General features: G+C 29.2%; 1 protein-coding gene and 1 long non-coding RNA gene across 2 annotated transcripts; both read right to left on the bottom strand.

The window, feature by feature from the left end:
* Window positions 1-444: 444 nt before the first annotated feature.
* Window positions 445-2,904, bottom strand: LOC106792792. Its single transcript, XR_001382346.1, has 7 exons — window positions 2,207-2,904; window positions 1,941-2,134; window positions 1,722-1,852; window positions 1,241-1,468; window positions 910-1,123; window positions 759-838; window positions 445-663 (listed from the first exon to the last, which is right to left on the bottom strand). It is a non-coding gene; the product is annotated as an uncharacterized LOC106792792 (long non-coding RNA).
* Window positions 2,905-12,271: 9,367 nt separating this feature from the next.
* On the bottom strand, window positions 12,272-19,531 carry LOC106792791 (nose resistant to fluoxetine protein 6-like). Its single transcript, XM_014759312.1, has 14 exons — window positions 19,417-19,531; window positions 18,508-18,752; window positions 18,372-18,438; window positions 18,242-18,335; window positions 18,024-18,154; window positions 17,543-17,770; window positions 17,212-17,425; window positions 15,088-15,253; window positions 14,916-14,995; window positions 14,785-14,820; window positions 13,531-13,660; window positions 13,252-13,426; window positions 13,024-13,166; window positions 12,272-12,415 (listed from the first exon to the last, which is right to left on the bottom strand). The coding sequence occupies exons 1-14, from the start codon at window positions 19,529-19,531 to the stop codon at window positions 12,272-12,274; spliced, it is 1,968 nt and encodes a 655-aa protein (XP_014614798.1).
* Between the last annotated feature and the right edge of the window lie 47 nt (window positions 19,532-19,578).

The following is a 19,578-nucleotide window of genomic DNA, read 5'->3' as shown; positions in this document are numbered from 1 at the left end:
TAAATGATGTAGTATTGCGTAATACAATAATTCTCCCCAAAGTGGTTCTCGCAAGTTTCAGCAATCACGAGTGACGATAGATGAATGATGAATGATGAATGCTGCATGCCGAATGCCGAGTGCCCAAAGAAGAGTGCCCAAGGCGTGAGAACGCGCTGGGCTTTATACAAAATAGCGATGCAATGCTGGACCAATCACCGAAAAGCCCGATGCTAATGCGACCGCCGATACATATGATTGGCGTAATAACTGTGGTGGGAGAGCGCAAGCTAGAAGAAAGAAGGAGTCCTTACAACGATCTTGGCGCTCCCGTGGTTACCACCAAAAACAAAGATACTGCTTTGTCCCGCGTGTCTCACGCCTTGGCAAGGCCGTACACGCCCCGGCGTTTCGCCCTACTCACTCGTTGCGTAGGAAACGCAACAGTAATAATCTTCGTAAATATTATATAAAAATCTCATTTATTAATATATTTTTAATTAACAACTATTGTATACATATTTTTATTTTCCTGAAAACTTTAACTATATAATCTACGTCAATTAATAATAATATCTTAGTAAGTGTTGTACAATATACACATAAATTTATGATATATAGCCAGAAAGAATTATCGATGAGGTAAACAATAAACCCAACAAACTAGCTGCTACTTTGAAGTATCTAAAATACAATTATGTTTGTTTAATTGAAATTATTTTCGCTCAAAAAGAACTTTTTATACAAAAAGATGTTTATTAAAATGTTAGTTGCCTTACCTAGAAGATAAAAATAACAGCAAATTTACTATGACAAAGTATTGCATATCGTTCGCCAAATATCAACTCAAACTCATACACTGCAAAGATCGGTATCAACAAGTTATATTATATTTATTATTAATTAATGACATTTAAAAAATGGTTTTACCTAATAAACCTTTTTAGGAGTGCGAAAAAATATAATTTTATTACATATAAATAGTTATGCGGTTCCCGTATATTATTGCCCATAACTTTTTTTAAATACAAGTAGGAGACAAGAAAACCACCAAAACAAAAGAATGTATCTACTGCCAGAGTCCCATTGTATATTACGTGAAAAATAAAACCGTCCAATTTTCTTATAACCAATGGCTTATTGTCTTCAATTAAATATAGAAAAACGAAAAAACAATGAATAAACAAACATAAATAACATTAACAAAAAAATATCTTATTAGAGAATAAATTAAATTAAATCTGAATTATCTATTCTTTACCAAAAAAATCCATTGAAAAGTAAACTGTATGCAGCTTAAAAATCCATATCATCGAAAGAAATCTTAATCCGTGTATAACCGGAATACCAGCATCTTCAGATATAATACTAAATATTATTTTCGTGTTCGAATATGCGGAAAAAGCTATGAGTATTTTATAAAAATAACTGTGGTGTTCTAATTTTTCCAGTTGATCCTTATTATTATCGTTTACCGTTTGAAGTTAACCTATAAAAATAAACGTTACGATAATAAATAATAATTTGTTTACCCATAGATAGTAACTATAATAATCCTTTTGTTATCAGTCAACCAAATACGTAATTGACTCATGCAAAGTTCTCGTAAAAATTAGTAGAACATATAAAAGTATTACCTCATACTACGATAGGATACGTACAAAGAATTTTGTATGAAATGATATTAGCGCAAAAGTATGTTGTAACACACAAAAGGATTGTAAATTATTAAATAAACTTACCTATCGCTAGAGAATTAACATTTTTACGGTCTTGAAGAAAATTGTCAGTTGTCTGCAATCGTTTTTGGTATATCAGGACATCGTAGGCCGTTCCTATTATCATTAATAGGAATGTGAGTAAAACTATTACCCTAACAGCAGACAACAACAAGAAAATATAATAATATTGTATATTGAACGAAGAACTATCGTAGATTATAAAAAAAATTGTTGGTTTACGTCATTATAATGAATGTTCCACTTAATAACCATCGATGGTCATCTATTAGATCTCTTACTTCAACCAACGTAAAATCGGCTTAGTACAGTTTGCCTTTCAAAAGAATTCTTTTCCTCAACACGTTTTTTAGAAGAATAGAAAGTTGTTTCTTCGAACAGGATGCTGGTAAGCACATACCGAGTATTATCAAATCCTGCAAAGAAAAAAATATAAAGATTTGATTAACTTATTTGAATCACTAATTTAATTTTTAATAAAAACTTACTTCTTCGGGTATTAAAAGGTTGTATTGCAAAGAACTATTATGTCGAAAATTAGCAACAAAGAATTTCACTTCAAAAGGTGGAAATCCTTCCTCGAAAGGACGAAATCTGGAATTGTTCCGTAATAACTTTTCCGATAATATGAGAAGATCTCTGTTTTTTGCGTCTTCGCATTGGCTTCTACTACCCAACCAATAATTATTTCCATAAATAAATCCTGTCTTTGGCTCGCCGCTTGCATCGACTACTTGATAAAAGAAATAAAATACAAATTTCTTTTTTTTGTCGATCGAAAATAATTTTTATGTACGACACAGGAAGAAAAAATCATTTCGGTGGTCGCAAATAAGTTGAATTTCAAAATAGTGATTTTAACAATTTTATTCAAAATTTTGATTTTTGTTTGCGTAGGATTTCATAATACTCGGTATGTGTTTACCAGCATCTTGTTCGAAGGATCAACTTTCTATTCTTCTAGAAAACGTTTTGAGAAAAAGAACTCTTTTTAAAGGCGAATTATATTCAGCTGATTTTACGTTGGGTGAAGTAAGAGATCTAATAGATGACCATCGATGGTTATTAAGTGGAACATTCATTACAATGACGTAAACCAACAATTCTTTTATAATTTATGATAGTCCTTCAATAAATATCAAAATAAAAATTTTTTCTTGTTGTATCTTTTTAAGCTAATAGTCGTACTCACATTCCTATTAATGATAATAGAAACAGCCTACGATGTTCTGATATACTAAAAACATAAAAACAAGAGCTGTAAGAAATAATGTATTGTACAATGAGATTATGGCAGTTGATAACTTTTTCGGTTTTGGTTATTTTTTTGTCGCTTACTTGTATTTAAAAAAAGATATGAGCAAGAACATACGTGAACCATTTAATTATTTCAATGTAATCAAAATATATTTTCTCGTACTCTTGACAAGATTTATTAGGTAAGACCATTTTTTTCAAATGTCATATATGTAATATAATTGAATTAATTTATGCATAAATTTTTCAAATCAAAGAATAATAAAAATAAGTTTGTGATAATATAAATAATAATAAAAATATCAGTGACCCACGTATATGGATTGCTCGTAAATATTAGGTTGGTGCATATAAAATGTCGGATTTTCTTTGCATGTGAACGTTTTTCCCCTGTTTTCGTTATTTTTTCGTTTCTGGTATAATTTTGTTTATAGTCGTAATGTCCATTGCCAGAGTCACATTTCAATAAAGCAAATTTTCTCAAAAGTGTTCAACTTTTTAATTTTTTTTTAATTTTGTGAGGATATGAATTCAACCGATATTCGTGTAATTTTTATAGATGAGTATAAATTTTGTAATAATGCTACAACATTTGCACGTAATATAAACCAGGCGTTTGGGGAGAATACTGTTAACGATCGAAAAGTGCATCGTTAGTTTAAAAAACTTTGGTCTCCTGAATTTTCCCTTTAAAAGAAGACTCAAGGTGTCTGTAAAAAATGATACTCTGAAAACATTGGTGGAAATGAATCCAACTTTATCTAAAAGGGAACTTGCTTCTACAATAAAAATTGACCATACAACTTAATTACGACATCTTTCTGAAATTGGCAAGATGAAAAAAATGGTTAAGTGGATACAACACTAATTAACCAAACAAAATAAGCTTTATCAATTAAAAGTATTTTCATCACTATTTGCCCGATTTTTTTAAATAAATTAAAATATGAAATTTTGCCGCACTTATCCTATTAACCGGATCTTTCGTTAACTAACTTTAATTTTTTTTTAAATTTACAATAGTTTTTACGTGCTAAACAGTCTAAAAATGGAGACAATCTGAAAAAGTCCATATCAGAGTTCATTGATTCTAAAGGTCAGAATTTCTTTAAGACAGGCATCTGTGTATTATAATCTCGATGGGAAAGGTGTATTTAAGCAAATAGAGTTTATTTTGATTAAATAAACAGATTTTGAAAAAAGATACGAAGTTTTATATATTCACTTTAAAATCCAACATTTCATACGCACCAACCTAATACGATCCTTTATATGTATACGTTCATAGTTACATAAGAACTAAATAAGTGATTATTATTTTGCAGAATAATATTTAAAATCACTAATAATAAAAATGATTTTTTCGTAACTTTCACGTATTTTTTAAACTCCAGAATAATTGTTGATTAATGGTTTCTCGATATTTAGTCAGTTTCTTGCCACATTGAGTTGAATTTCGAAGATCTGCGTTTGCTAGCTTTGCATAAACTGGTAACACACTAATCCTAAATTCTTTCGTTTCATTTGCCGTACAATAATTAAGAATGAAAATAAATGCTGCGAAATACTTTAGCAATTTGAGTACTGAACGTGCCATTTTTACTATGTGATGTTGTTCCGATGTACTTTCGTTGTATTTTTTTAACTTCTATATAATGCTCGTCGAAAGAATTCTATTTTTCCGCTATATTTTTGCTTTTACGAGAAGAATTTCTTCGTGTTTAACATTTAAACTACGAAAATATTACGAATCACTATTAATTAGTACCTAAATTAAGTCGTCAAACGATGAATTTCTCGAAAAAAAATAAATCGAATTAACGCGATCCTTTTTTTTCTTCGCAGTTGTGAGAAGTTCACAGAATTGTTTTCGACAACATAAGATTTAATTATATATTAATATTTAAAAATGAAAAATATATATATATATATATGAAGATAAACAAATGATATTACTTAAAACTATGACCTAAAGTACTTGAAACTATACTCGATTAATAATACACGACGAACGTGAAAGAACTAAGTGCACTCGTTGAAAATTTATCACACAACCCAAACGAACGAAAGACAACAACTGTTTGATTGCATGTCAGAGGATGTTTTCTTTATAATCCATCCCTCCTTGAATCTCTGCCATCTCCACAATAACCATTATTATTATCATTATCGATCGCGAGTATAAGTTGTTTCATCAGAAGATCAATTACCATATGTAATTATGCTAAGCTGTTATTTACTTAGTTTTTTACTATCTTTATCTACTTTTAATATCAAGGTCTCATAGTTTCTTCATTTGATGAATATTTCATGAAGTAAAACTTCTTTTAGCAGAAACGTTAATGGGAATGTATTTTTTTCTTGTAAAAAATCCTTAATGTCAGTAGACTTTTAATATTAATATTTCAACTGTTTTTGAATAAAAAATTATTCTCCTTAAATAAATTTATAATAATTTTTAACTCTTCTAATGTTGCTTTCTTATGCTTTTTTTTCCACATTTTTAATTATTATCACTAACGTGTTTTCAGATAACGTCAATAAATCACTTACACGAGTCACATCGTGTCAACAGATCATTTACAATAACTCACCGAAGTATTTGAACAGATAGAGATAAAATCAAGAATAAATGAAAACGAAGTTTTCCTTGAACTAATTTTAAACATTGATTGTCATTAGTTGTCGTCTTATGTACATTTTTTAGTCACAATCTAGTATTCATGATATTGTAAGTATTACGATATTGATCATGTGTCCGAAAATATCTTCAATTTCTAAATGTAAGAGAATATTAATTGTCATGTTGCGCAAAGAGAGGGAAAGATATACGATAAAATAAATAATTTATTAAATATAAATAGATCTACACACACACACGATACATTATATAATTAAAAAATCGAAATTTCAAGGTATTGTAAAAATTGAATACAGTTCTGGTCGACTTATTGGATTGGCAAGAAAGTAATTTCGGTTTGCACCAGTAGTTAGCTTTATGTTTGTCTCGTTATTCTTTTGTCAATGTTAGAATTTTTTTCTTTTAAGATTTAGTTCTTTAAGTCGCTATAAAAACCAATTTCGTATAATTTCGTTTACAACTGTCAGTTTACGATTTAATATGGAGTGCAAAAATAAGCATTTTCGACACATTAAACTTTTTTATTTTCATAAAGGCAAGAAAGCGGCGGAGGCTCACAAAGAGATATGCGAAGTTTATGGTGTTGATTATTTAACAGGTCGCACTTGTCAGAATTTGTTTAAAAAATTTCGTTCTGAAGATTTCTCACTGACAAGGAGACCTTACGGTTGTGCCCTCACGGAATTTAACGAGCCTTGGTTATTAGTAGTATACGTTTAGGGTGTTAACGTGGTAAAGTATTTTATCAAAATGCAAAGCCAATTTTGAGAAAAAAGCTTTTAAAGTTTTGATTTATTTGTATACATATTTATATTATTTTAAGTGCGACTATTTATCAAATGGAGCGCTAGCGTATGTAGTAGCGTTCTCGCTTGTCGTGCTGCTAGTTAGTGTTCGATCCATCATGGGGAAAGTTTTTTTTAATAATTTTTTTCTATCTGTTTTCAAATTGATTTTTCATATTTTTTAATTTTTATATATATACCGGAAAGAGAAAATTATTTATTACAAAAAAATTAGAAATAATAGGTTTTTTAATATCTTTTTTTTACTTTTTTTTTACTTGAATTACAGTTAACTTTTATTTTTTAACAATACGACAATACGAGGCCTCGCACATCTTTAGCAACACGTACGAAACTATTGGAGCTTGGTTGGGAAGTGATGTCGCATCCCCCATACAGCCCCGACCTTGTACCATCGGATTATCATTTATTCCAAAGTTTACAAAACTTCTCAAATAGTAAAAATTTCAATAATAACGATGACCTCAAATCACTCTTATTGTTAGTTTAGTTTTTTGCTATTAAGGACCAGAAATTCTGTGACCGGTGGAATCATAAAGTTACCAGAAAGATGGCAAAAAGTCATCGAACAGAATAGAAGTTATTTGACTGATTAAAGTTCATTTTTTGTATAGAAAATTGGAGTTTTATTTTACGCTAAAAAATCGAAATTACTTTTTTGCCAACCCAATAGATAAAGAGTTATACCTTTATCCGACTTTCCCGGTAATTGTTAGTAAATACGGAAGTATTTATCTACCACTCCCGAGAATATAAATATTTAAATAAGAAATACGTTGAGATACAGTGTAACGTACGTTAGGTTTACATCACAGATACAAGAGTGAAGTGACCAGTGTCCTAGTGAGGTAACACTGTGCACTCTTGCGAGTAACCGCGTGTTCAAACCTATGGCAAAAAGCTTTGACCATGGAAACTAACAATATCTCACCTCTTAAAATCGTTAATAACGGCAACAGATTCATTATTCAAAATACCGAAACAAGTTAACAATCTAGGGAACCAAAACAATCTTCTAATCTTGCTTATACACAAAAGAGAATAATCAAAATTGATAATAGAAACTCGTTTATAGAAAACGAAATGCATACAGATTTGAAAGATTCGCATAATTGGATTCCCGCTAAGTCAAATAAATTACAAAAATAAAAAAAACGCAAGATAAATAAAAAAATACGTTACTTAACAGCAAATTATGGATACACAATTAAAAATATCGGTCTGGAACAGCAACGGATTACAAAAACCAATTATATACACGCACGACATATACATTCTGTTCTTTTCCGAAACTTATCTCACAAATTAGAAACTATATAAATATTCTATACTACACTATGTACAACACAAAACACTTTACTGGTAAAACTTCCATAATTATTAAGAACGAGATCAAACATCATCTACACAGTAAAACAGCCCACGATTACCTTCAAGCCACCACAATTACCTTAGAAACTCAGGGTAATTTACTTAAGGGGTTACATGGGTTTGGGACTTTCAAAATTTTGTTTTTTTATTTTTTTTCAATTCTACAACTCACCTAGAATATTGTATTCAATTTTGAAGTCGATAGGAGTAGTAGTTTTAAAGATAGAGCCCTGAGAAGTTCCACTCTTTAATGGCTCTTATACCAGCACTCAAATCTTTAAACGCATTTTTCTCAAAACGCTTTTTCTAAAATCGGTTGTCAAGATTTCTCGAAAACTATTTAACCGATTTTGATGAAATTTGCTACACGTCTTCGTGATACTATTGACAAGGACTTGGACGAAGGATTTTCATTTTTTTCATAAAATCGAATTTTAAGAAACCAAAATGTGGTGACAATTGTAGCGAAATTTGAATGTTCTTGCTAAAAACGTTGCCAAAATCCAAATATCAATTTTTTTCTTTTTTCTTCGTCCAGTTTCTAGTTTTAAGTATTCACTAAAAGACCCTATTTTTTTCAACAGAAAAACCCCCACCGTTTATAAATTCTGCTGTCAACGCGAAAACACTTTTTTTCGGTGGGGTCACCGGAAATGACGTCGCAATGGCTGAGTTTAAAATATTTTTCAACCAAAAATTAAGAAAATGTTCTTTAAATATGTATCTTAAATACTATAAAAAGTTTGAATAAGAATTCCATTTTTTATATAGAAAAAAAAATTGTTGAAAATATGCTATTTTCTCCCGGTGTAAACCCATGTAACCCCTTAAACTCTCGGCTATTTATGCACCACCAAGATTCCAAATTTTAACCAATCAATGGAACAACTTTTTCAAGGCATTAGGTAATAAATTTATAGCAGTTGGCAATTTCAACGGCAAGCATCCAAATTGGGGATCAAAAATAACTTCACCATGCGGTAAAACACTAGATTCATACATAACCAACAGAAATCTAGACATCCTTACGACAGGCTAACCAACCTACTGGCCCATTGTACAATAAATGTTTGTTAATTATTCGAGAAAGGAAGTTTTGTTTTAATTTTATAAAAAGTAACTATTTGTCATGGCGGGAAAAACAAATTTGAAGTTAGCATATCCTTGTTAAGAAAATGCAAAAGACTTATCTACATTTACCTGACTAATTTGAAAGATATTAATTTCTTGCTATCGTATTTGTCTTTTTATTTCGCAGTGTAAATAATATCAATAATCAGAACTCAGTTTATTACGTCCGTAGACACGAGAGGTTTTTTATCACGCGTAAACACAAATTACTTACAATGATTCTTTGAAAAAATTCATTATATATTCCCTTATTAATAAAAATACAATATCTTTTACAAGAAAAAAGTATTTTAAGAAGTTTGCGAGGCAGATCAGCTTTAGTAAACACAATCATTAATCTTTTTATTGCATCATCACTAGACGGTCGACAAATAATTAACATACTTTATTCCAAGGTGATTATTCCGTTTTTAATATGTATCACTTTCAAGATTATTAAATCTCATCAAAATAATTAATGCAAATTTATGTAAAGTAACATAAATTGAGGATATTTATGTAGGATTTGGTTTTGGTGCAGAGGTATTAATTAACTTACACCAAAGTCACTTCTACTTAAAATAATATATTTAATATAGGATAGATAGGATTAGTCTTATAACTATGCTTCACAAAAGTTCTTAAGTAATGTGATACACTCCATCTAACAACTGATTGTACAACTGATAACCGTTATACCGACACACTCACTCTCTATCAAATACCTATATCAACTCTTTGTAACAACTCTTTGTTACGACTATTTGTAATGACTTTCTTTATCACCATGACGACTGCCATTAACAACCGATTGCCCCCCAATTTATACATTAGTCCCCACCATGCACCTACTTCCTTTTTCGCATCTTCCATAACATTCCCGACTGGCCGATCTGCTTCTATCCTCCGGTTCGGGAATGTCCCAGAAGTCTCGGTGCGATAAGCTGACACACGAGACTCTATTCTTTCATTGTTCGCTCACTCGGCATTCGATCATTTCTCATTCCTACATTTATAACAACTTGATAACCTCTAACGAATGTATTTCCAAACAATTTTCTCTACCTAGATTTAGGTTATGTTGCTTAGAGCCTTGCTTACGATATCGAAAATTTATTAGTTCAGTCCAAAAATTCGTATGCATTACACTGTTGAAAAATTTCGCAAAAATGCGCACGAACTTTTAGACTCATCTGATATAAATAATAAAAGTTTATTTTCATCGAAGGAAATACTTTTATAATCCAGAGTAATTAGACAATTTGCACTCATCTTAATAATTACTACAATTTCTTAAAATTTTTGCCATCCTGTACACAGTAATATTTAAAAATATTTTATTAATGTGTTAATTAAAAGAGTGCACATACATATTGTACATAGTTATTTTAAAATACGTTAATTATGTTAAATTACCGTTATAGTGGACACGAATTCTGACAAAAGTAAATAAAAACATAAATAAACAAAACTTTCACGAGTAGATGTGGAATAGAGATAAAAAACACGCAAAAAAAGAATACATTTCAATTCATACAAATCGAACGTTCTTATTTTTGTAACGGATCGTTACACGACCTATTGAGAGCGTTAGAAAAAAACGTGAACGTAAATATTTTATGATTTGAATAATGAATATAATCTGATTTTTTTTCTTGAGTCATTTATAGAGATCATTGTTGTCAGAAAAACAAGTCTCGTAACATATCCATTCGTTCGACTGTTTTGACGAATAAATTTAATTGATATCTTTTCAGCATGAAAATACCTAAACATATTTTTCTAAAACGAATTAGGATCATATCTTTGCGTTAGGTTTAAAACTTCTCCCGAAAACAGTATATAACCTATAAATAATTCCTTCCAAACACTATCTATTCCAGTCACAGCAGCATTGCATAATTGATACAAATCTGATAAGACATGCAGATACACGACAATACATTAAAGGTGAAAAATACTCAACATCATTTTTGATCATCGAATCATTCGTCATGATTTTGTTCCAAAATCGATACGAGAACGTAATTATCTTATTTTAGCTATAATAAAGTAATCGTCTCAACTTTATCTACGCAAATATCAGAATAAAGAAAAATTTTGTTTTAGTTTCAGTTTTGTTTTAAAATTTAAATGTATTGAGATAGTATATATATAATAGTTGTTTGTTTGAATTTTTGAATTTCTGAATTTTTGTAAAAAGGAAAATTGTATCGGAAACCCTCCAAACCCGAAAGGGACGGAGTATAAATAAATAAAAAATAATAAATAATAATATCAGAATAAAGTGTACGAATACATGAAATAAATTCAATTATTGTATATTAGGTGTTCAACTACGTTTCCGCCGTTTTTGTTTTTCCTAAATTTGAGGCTTTATTGTAAATAACTGGTTATACATATAATGTCGAGGGATTTATACAAAGGGTTGACGCAGATTAATAAACGATTCTGGGTTTCTGTAATAAACGATTTGATTTATTTTCTATCTTTAAAATTTTATGCCTACCTGTAATAAACGAAACGACATTAAAGTTTATTGTTTTCCTATGGCAGTTATCTTCTTCTCTCTTCTGACTACAATAACACGTTTTTAGATCCAAAAACGAAGGTATATACAATGAGGACAATCCAGATACGCGTTTTCGTCGAAATTGTGTTGTTGAAAATGACTAAATACCGAGTACGATAATTCTCCATGAGGGCGGCGGTGGTGTTCATAAGTTCAGATTTAAGTACATGGGATTTCATAAATAAACAAATGAAACAAATAGTTCTCTTTGATGTTTTGGTTTTAATCACTAAGTCTTAATTTAATTAAGGATTAATTAAAGAATTAGGATTAATTTTCTTACAGGTCAACAGGTTATTTTATATTGTTGATTTTGTGGTTAACTGTCTAAGGTAACTGGCAACTACATTTTACATGTAGTATTATTCATTTTTATACTAATTGAGTTAAAGATAAATTAATTCCATTTCACAATTAGTTTACAGATATATAAGATGATTTATCGACATTTTTTTCATGCTATTTTATGCTATTTTTTATGACATTTTCAATCAAGAACAACTTTTAGTTGAAACATAAATCGAACAATGTTTCAATGGGATTATGTGAACAGATGCCCAAGCTTATTGTATGAGGTATATGATATATTTATTTTGACCACTAACTAACCGCTAAAATACTCTATAGGAAAACTACGAAAGAAAGATTGTAGACCTAATAATTTTTCTATTCAATCTGTTCTGTTTGTTGCCTATTACGACACTTATCCTAACGAATTTTCTAAATAAAAATATTGTAGGAGACGGTACGCGTCGCCGTCTTATCTTTTAGGGCTGTCGATAAAGACGCAGGTTTGTTAGCATAAGGCGATAGGCACTTGTTCGATTTTAAGTAACCTAATACAACGGACGAAATAAAGGACTATGTGAATGCGACGAATGAATGCACGAGCGACAAAGGGCAGTGAGTGTTGAGCGATGTAAGAGAGAGGTTCTGCATTCTGTAATAAAGATTAGAATAAAATTGTTTTTCCCACTAAAAATCCTACAATATTTTTTGCAAAATAATTATATATCTGTCGAATATAAATAGTCATCTGTGATAAAGAATTTTCACGTAAAAAATCTTGCACGGAGTTGTACGTGCTATTTATTTTTTTTTACTAAATTTCGATTTAATTACCTACATAATCACTTTTTCATAGAAAAGATTAAAACGAACACTTGCGTATTGAATAGAACATTTTAATAATGTTACAGATTTTTCAAATTACTCATATTTTTCAATAAACTTATACTAACATCGAAGAGAAATAATTCTATGGTCTTTTTTTTCATCGTGATCGTTAGTTATAATGGAAAACTAATATCATAAAAGCGAAAAAATAAAATCATATTTTTCTATTCAAGTAATCCATCACTTCCTTCGTCAAGAAAATGTATGGCAGTTCGAACATCAACGATATCACGTAAGAACACGTGTAAATAATTACTATGTATCCTAGACCTGAAATTAACTGGGAAATAAAGCAGAACAATACACACACGATAATTAATTAAAACTTACTTAACCAATCTGTATAATAAAACAAGAAATAATAATACATACGCTCGTTAAAACATCAAAGTGAATGGAACTTTCATTAAAAAAGTTCACAGAACTTAAGAGAAAAGGATTTAACAGAAAGGCTGCGTAAGTCAACCTACTTAATGGTATCCAAATCTTCCACGAAAGAATACGATTCACTATACCTAAAATACAAAATGATCTAATTAAAAACGATAAGAAAGTAATACTGTCAAGTTAAACACAATCGTATGAGATATTTATTTATACCTCCATTATTTGTACAACATGCTATTATTACCCATGCTATACCAATTGCCCATACATTTCTACCGAGTGCAACGTAAAAAGCAGCAGCCAAAACTGATATTCTTGTCTGATATAATCCAATGAGTACTATTAGATTGCACAAACTGCCGAGTATCCAAAAAAGTATTATTGTTTTCTAAAATCAGTTAAATTAACATTGGAGTAAACATCAAAATCATCAAGAAAATTATTCGATCATGTAGTATGTTTAAGTGATAAACGATTAGAATATTCGTTTACTTTTTTCCATAATAATTTGTGGTTTAATTTCAAAACAATATACGCAGCGATCACACCCACAAGGTAAGGTCCTATCCTAACCCATGGTGAAAAATAAATCTCTTTTCCAAGACTCCATTGTCTGTCAAAGCTGTAATGCAAAAAATCGGTAATTTATTGATTCAATAACCATTTCATTAAAGCATACTTTGACGCGAGTATCTTTTTATACAAATTCGCTCGTATATATTTATCTTCAAATAGAAAACAGCCTATATATAGAGTCTTTCATTTGACTAGACCACCTTAAATTCATTTACCGTCCCCCGAGCGGGTTCTGAAGTGACTAAAAACATTTTCCAAAAATTTTTGTTAAAAGTAACATAAAGTTAAACAAACTGCACCTCGTTGGATTSGGTTTTTTAATAGCTATAAGACTGTTTTACTAAAAGTATGCAGTTTCATTTAGGAAAAATACGATGACCTGAAAATATCGATAAAAATGACCTTGAAAATAAATTCGGCCTTTCGCTATTTCGGTTTCTACGAGTAGAAAATTTTTTGATATCAGCCATTTTTCTCTATCGTAGAAAAAAAATATATATTTAAGGTGGTATAGTTAATTGAAAGACCCAGTATACAGTGACTCACGAAAGTATTTGAACAACTGCCATGAAAAATTTTATTAATTATAATAAGTATATTCTATAACACTTTTTTTTAGCAATCTTTTCGTTTGTATGAACAAAATCATAATTAATCATATGTATATTTCGATTGTCTTGAAACTTTACCTATATAATCTACAGAATCATACATACGTCCAATGTTCATAATATGTTAGTAAGTGTCGTAAACTGTACTTATAATTAATAAAGTATTTCATGGCTAGTTTTCAAATACTTTCGTGAATCGCTAGTAAGTCCGTAAGTAGCTAGTGAAAAATGAGTTTAATACAATTAATTGCATAAGACTGTCGATATATTACTGAAAGCAGAAAGATAGAAATTTCAAGTTTTCACGGTTTGTTTAATTACAACAGCTTCAGATTTCCTCATCTTTGAAGAAATCATCTTTGCATTCAGTTAAATAACACAATAATCTGTGAAATACTTGCTCATTAAACACAATTCCTGTTTAAAGTAAACTTTCTATAAAATGTTCTCTTAATATACATTACCAGAAATATGTATAAAAATTAATATTGATATTTACATAGGAAGATAATTATAAATGTAAGATATATAGCCAGAATGAATTATTGATGAGATAAACAATAAGCCCAACAAACAAGCTGCTACTTTAAAGTATCTGAAATAAAATTATGTTCGATCAATTAAAATTATTTACAATTAGAAAGAACTTTTTATATAAAAAAATGTTTAATAAAATGTGAGTGGCCTTACCTTGAAGATAAAAATAACAGCAAATTTACTATGACATAGTATTGCATATCGTTCGCCAARTACCAACTCCAACTCATACACTGCAAAGATTGATATTGATAAGTAATAATGTATCTATTATTAACTAACTCATAGGAGAATTTTTAAAATTGCTATTAACATAGGCCCATACCATATCTTGTGGACTAAAAAGATTATGAATATAAAGGATATTTCTCCACCAATATTTCGGACAAGTTTCGTGTGAACGTTCCGTTATATAGAAGAGCGATGTTTTACTGTACCACGTTACATTTAACTGTAGTAATCCGATTAATATCATAAAAGTAGGTGATAATCTAAAATAGCAGAAGTAGCAAAAAATAAGTAAGATATTCTCAATAATTATATTTCTAATTTTAAACAAATTTATGTAAAAATCTATAAAGCTTTTGTATATTCTGATATTCAAGTAAATAAAATTTAAAACAGTCTAGGAAAATTAAAAAAAAGATATTTATTATTATGATTTATATTGGATATGTTACGGGCGATGTATATAATGTGAACATTCTTCAAAATCTCCAAAAAATTGTAGTGAATCTGAAAAATGTGGCTTAGTTTGTCAAATGAGCTTCTATCAAATATAGATAAAGATCGAATTTTCTCAAAATATGCATAATCGTTGTAATTTAAGAATCAATACTCGATAAAAGCACACTTACAAGGGTTAAACAACCTTAAATCGTTTATTTCTTGAACTTTCTTTGTTCTTTCCCTATATGTCGTATTTTTTTCTCTAAACTTGAAATTACTTCCCAACTCGCCCTCCCTGCTTTATACAAGGGTCACTGACGCACTTTTTGTATTAGGTTTGTGCGTAAGAAATATCGGATTTTTAAGTAAATATATAAAACTTCGTATCTTTTTTCAAAATCGGTTTATTTAATCAAAATAAACTCTATTTGCTTAAATACACTTTTCCCAACGAGATTATAATACACAGATGCCTGTCTTAAAAAAATTCTGATTTTTAGAATCAATGAACACTGATATGGACTTTTTCAGAATGTCTTCATTTTTAGACTGTTAAGCACGTAAAAATTGTTTTAAATGTTTAAGAAAATAAAAGTTAGTTAGCGAAAGATCTGGTGAATAAGATAAGTGCGGCAAAATATCATATTTTAATTTATTTTGAAAAATCGGGTTAATAGTGAAGAAAATACGTTTAATTAAGCAAGCTTATTTTGCTTGGTTAATTAGTGCTGTATCCATTTAACCATTTTGTTCATCTTGCCAATTTCAGAAAGATGTCGTAATATTGTTGCATGGTCAATTTTCATTCTAGAAGCAAGTTCCCTTGTAGATAAAGTTGGATTCATTTCCACCAATATTTTCAGAGTATCATTTTTTTCAGACGTCTTGAGTCTTCTTTTAAAGGGAAAATTCAGGAAACCAAAGTTTTTTAAACTAACGATGCACTTTTCGATCGTTAACAGTATTCTCCCCAAACGCCTGGTTTATATTACGTGCAAATGTTGTAGCATTATTACCAAATTTATACTCATATATAAAAATTACACGAATATCAGTTGAATTCATATCCTCACAAAATTAAAAAAAAATTAAAAAATTGAACACTTTTGAGAAAATTTGCTTTGTTGAAATGTGACTCTGGCAATGGACATTACGACCATAAACAAAATTATACCAGAAACGAAAAAATAACGAAAACAGGGGAAAAACGTTCACATGTAAATAAAATCCGACATTTTATATGCACCAACCTAATAGATTGATCAAAAACTTGTTTAGGAATTTGTGTACACTGTTTATAATTTCCATGAATTGTTTAACTTGAAATTACTTGAGATTTCAACCCCCACAACTGTACTTTAATAATTCTTAAAGTAAGAAAAGAAAATTTATTATATTAAAACTATCATGACAGTCTGTACAATGACTGGTAAATTTGTGAAATACATACTCCTTTAAATACATTGCCCGTTTACAGTAGGTATTCTATAATATACCCTAATAATCAACAAATTACCCGTAACAAATACATATAATTCTTGTTTTTTAATTATTATTTCGTAATCGCTTATTAGGCCTTATGTGTTACTATCTACACGAATAACGGTCTTTATAAAAAGGAATCATATTAACGAGCCACCATTTACGGTTCACTGCTATTATTAATAATATTATTTGTATTATAACAAAATAGTGTTTTTATCATTCGTACATTAAAAAAATTTATGCATAAATTAAATTAATTATAATAGATATGTAGCATTTAAAAAAATGGTCTTACCTAATAAACCTTTTTAGAAGTGCGAGAAAATATAATTTTATTACATTTAAATAGTTATGCGGTTTACGTATATTCTTGCCAATAACTTTTTTTAAATACAAGTAGGAGACAAGAAAACCACCAAAACAAAAGAATGTATCTACTGCCAGAGTCCCATTGTATATTACGTGAAAAATAAAACCGTCCAATTTTCTTATAACCAATGGCTTATTGTCTTCAATTAAATATAGGAAAACAAAAAAACAATGAATAAACAAACATAAATAAAATTAACAAAAAAATATCTTATTAGAGAATAAATTAATTTTAATTTGAATTATCTATACTTTACCTATAAAATCCATTGAAAAGTATACTGTATGCAGCATAATAATCCATATCATCGAAARAAATCTTAATCCGTGTATAACCGGAATACCAGCATCTTCAGATTTAATACTAAATATTATTTTCGTGTTCGAATATGCGGAAAAAGCTATGAATATTTTACCAAAAAAACTATAGTATTTTAATTTTTCCATTTGATCCTTATTATTATCGTTTAGCTTTTGAAGTTCATCTAAAAAAATAAACTTTACGATAATAAATAATAATTTGTTTATCCATAGATAGTAACTATAATAATCCTTTTGTTATCAGTCACCCAAATACATATCTGACTCATGCAAAGTTCTCGTAAAAATTATTGGAACATATAAAAGTATTACCTCATACTACGATAGGATACGTACAAAGGATTTTGTATGGAATGATATTTGCGCAAAAGTATGTTGTAACACCCAAAAGGGTTATAAATTATTAAATAAACTTACCTATTACTAGAGAATTAACATTTTTACGGTCTTCAAGATAATTGTCATTTTTCTTCAATCGTTTTTGGTATATCAGGATATCGTAGGCCGTTCCTATTATCATTAATAGGAATGTGAGTACGACTATTACCCTAACAGCAGACAACAACAAGAAAATATAATAATATTGTATATTGAACGAAGAACTATCGTAGATTATAAACGAATTGTTGTTTTACGTCATTGTAATGAATGTTCCACTTAATAACCATCGATGGTCATCTATTAGATCTCTTACTTCTAACAACGTAAAATCAGCTGAATATAATTCGCCTTTAAAAAGAATTCTTTTTCTCAAAACGTTTTCAAGAAGAATATAAAGTTGATCCTTCGAACAGGATGCTGGTAAACACAAACCGAGTATTATCAATGCTTGCTAAGAAAAAAATCAAAAGATTTGACTAACTTATTAAAATCACAGGTTTAATTTTAAATAAAAACTTACTTCTTCGGGTATTAAAAGGTTGTATTGCAAAGTGCTATTATGTTGAAAATTAGCAACGAAGAATTTCACTTCGAACGGTGGAAATTCATCCTGGATGGGACGAAATCTCGAATTGTTTTGTAATACCTCTTCCGTTAGTTGGAAGGGATTTTTGTTTCCTGCTTCTTCGCATTGGCTTCTACTACCCAGCCAATAATTATTTCCATAAATGAATCCTGATTTTGGCTCGCCACTGGCATCGATTACTTGATAAAGAAAATAAAATACTAAATTTATCCTTTTGTCCATCGAAATTAATTATTATATGCGACTCAGAAAGTTAAAACCATTTTGGTAGTCGCAAATAAGTTGATTTTAAACTGATTTTTTTAAATAAATAGAGTCGCCTAAAATAATTATAATTTGTTATGCTTTCTATTTCGCATTATGTAGAAAAATTTGCATTTGTAAGCAACTTATATGAGCATTTGCCAACAATATATTATAGTAAACTTTAAAAAATTTTTTATTTTCCTGTTTTATATTGTTACATTCGATGCTAGAATATGTACAATGTTTGCGACTCAAAATTTAAACTTTCCAGAAGACTGAAAATGAACTATCAATCTACAATTTGAAAATTAGAAAAAAGAAAATTTATTTTTAAATAATTGGAATGTTAAATAAAAGCTATACAAAGTAGGAATCATTGGAAGACGATCCTTTCCCTGTAAAAAATTATTTATAGAAAAAGATATTTTTAATTTTTTTAGTATTGTTTTTTCCTTGACTTTCGAACTTACTTATTTAAATCTTTGCCCTATAAAATAATCATTCCAAAAATATCGTTTAGAGTAAAATGAAGAATTATTTTCCACAATGATATTTAATATTTCTTATAATAGATATTGTCTCGTATCTTTCACGTACCTTTTAAACCCCATAATATCTGCTGATCAATGGCTTCTCGAAATTCAATCAGTTCCTTTCTACATTGARTTGAATTTAAAAGTTCTGMATTTGCTAACATTGCATAAACTGGCATCGTACGGATTTTCAATTCTTTCGTTTCATTTGCCGTACAATAATGAA

The sequence above is a fragment of the Polistes canadensis genome, unplaced genomic scaffold (genome assembly GCF_001313835.1).
Source record: "Polistes canadensis isolate GaletaPanama2010 unplaced genomic scaffold, ASM131383v1 scaffold_683, whole genome shotgun sequence".
Taxonomy (NCBI): Eukaryota; Metazoa; Arthropoda; class Insecta; order Hymenoptera; family Vespidae; genus Polistes; species Polistes canadensis.
This window is presented reverse-complemented; position numbering and strand designations above follow the sequence as displayed.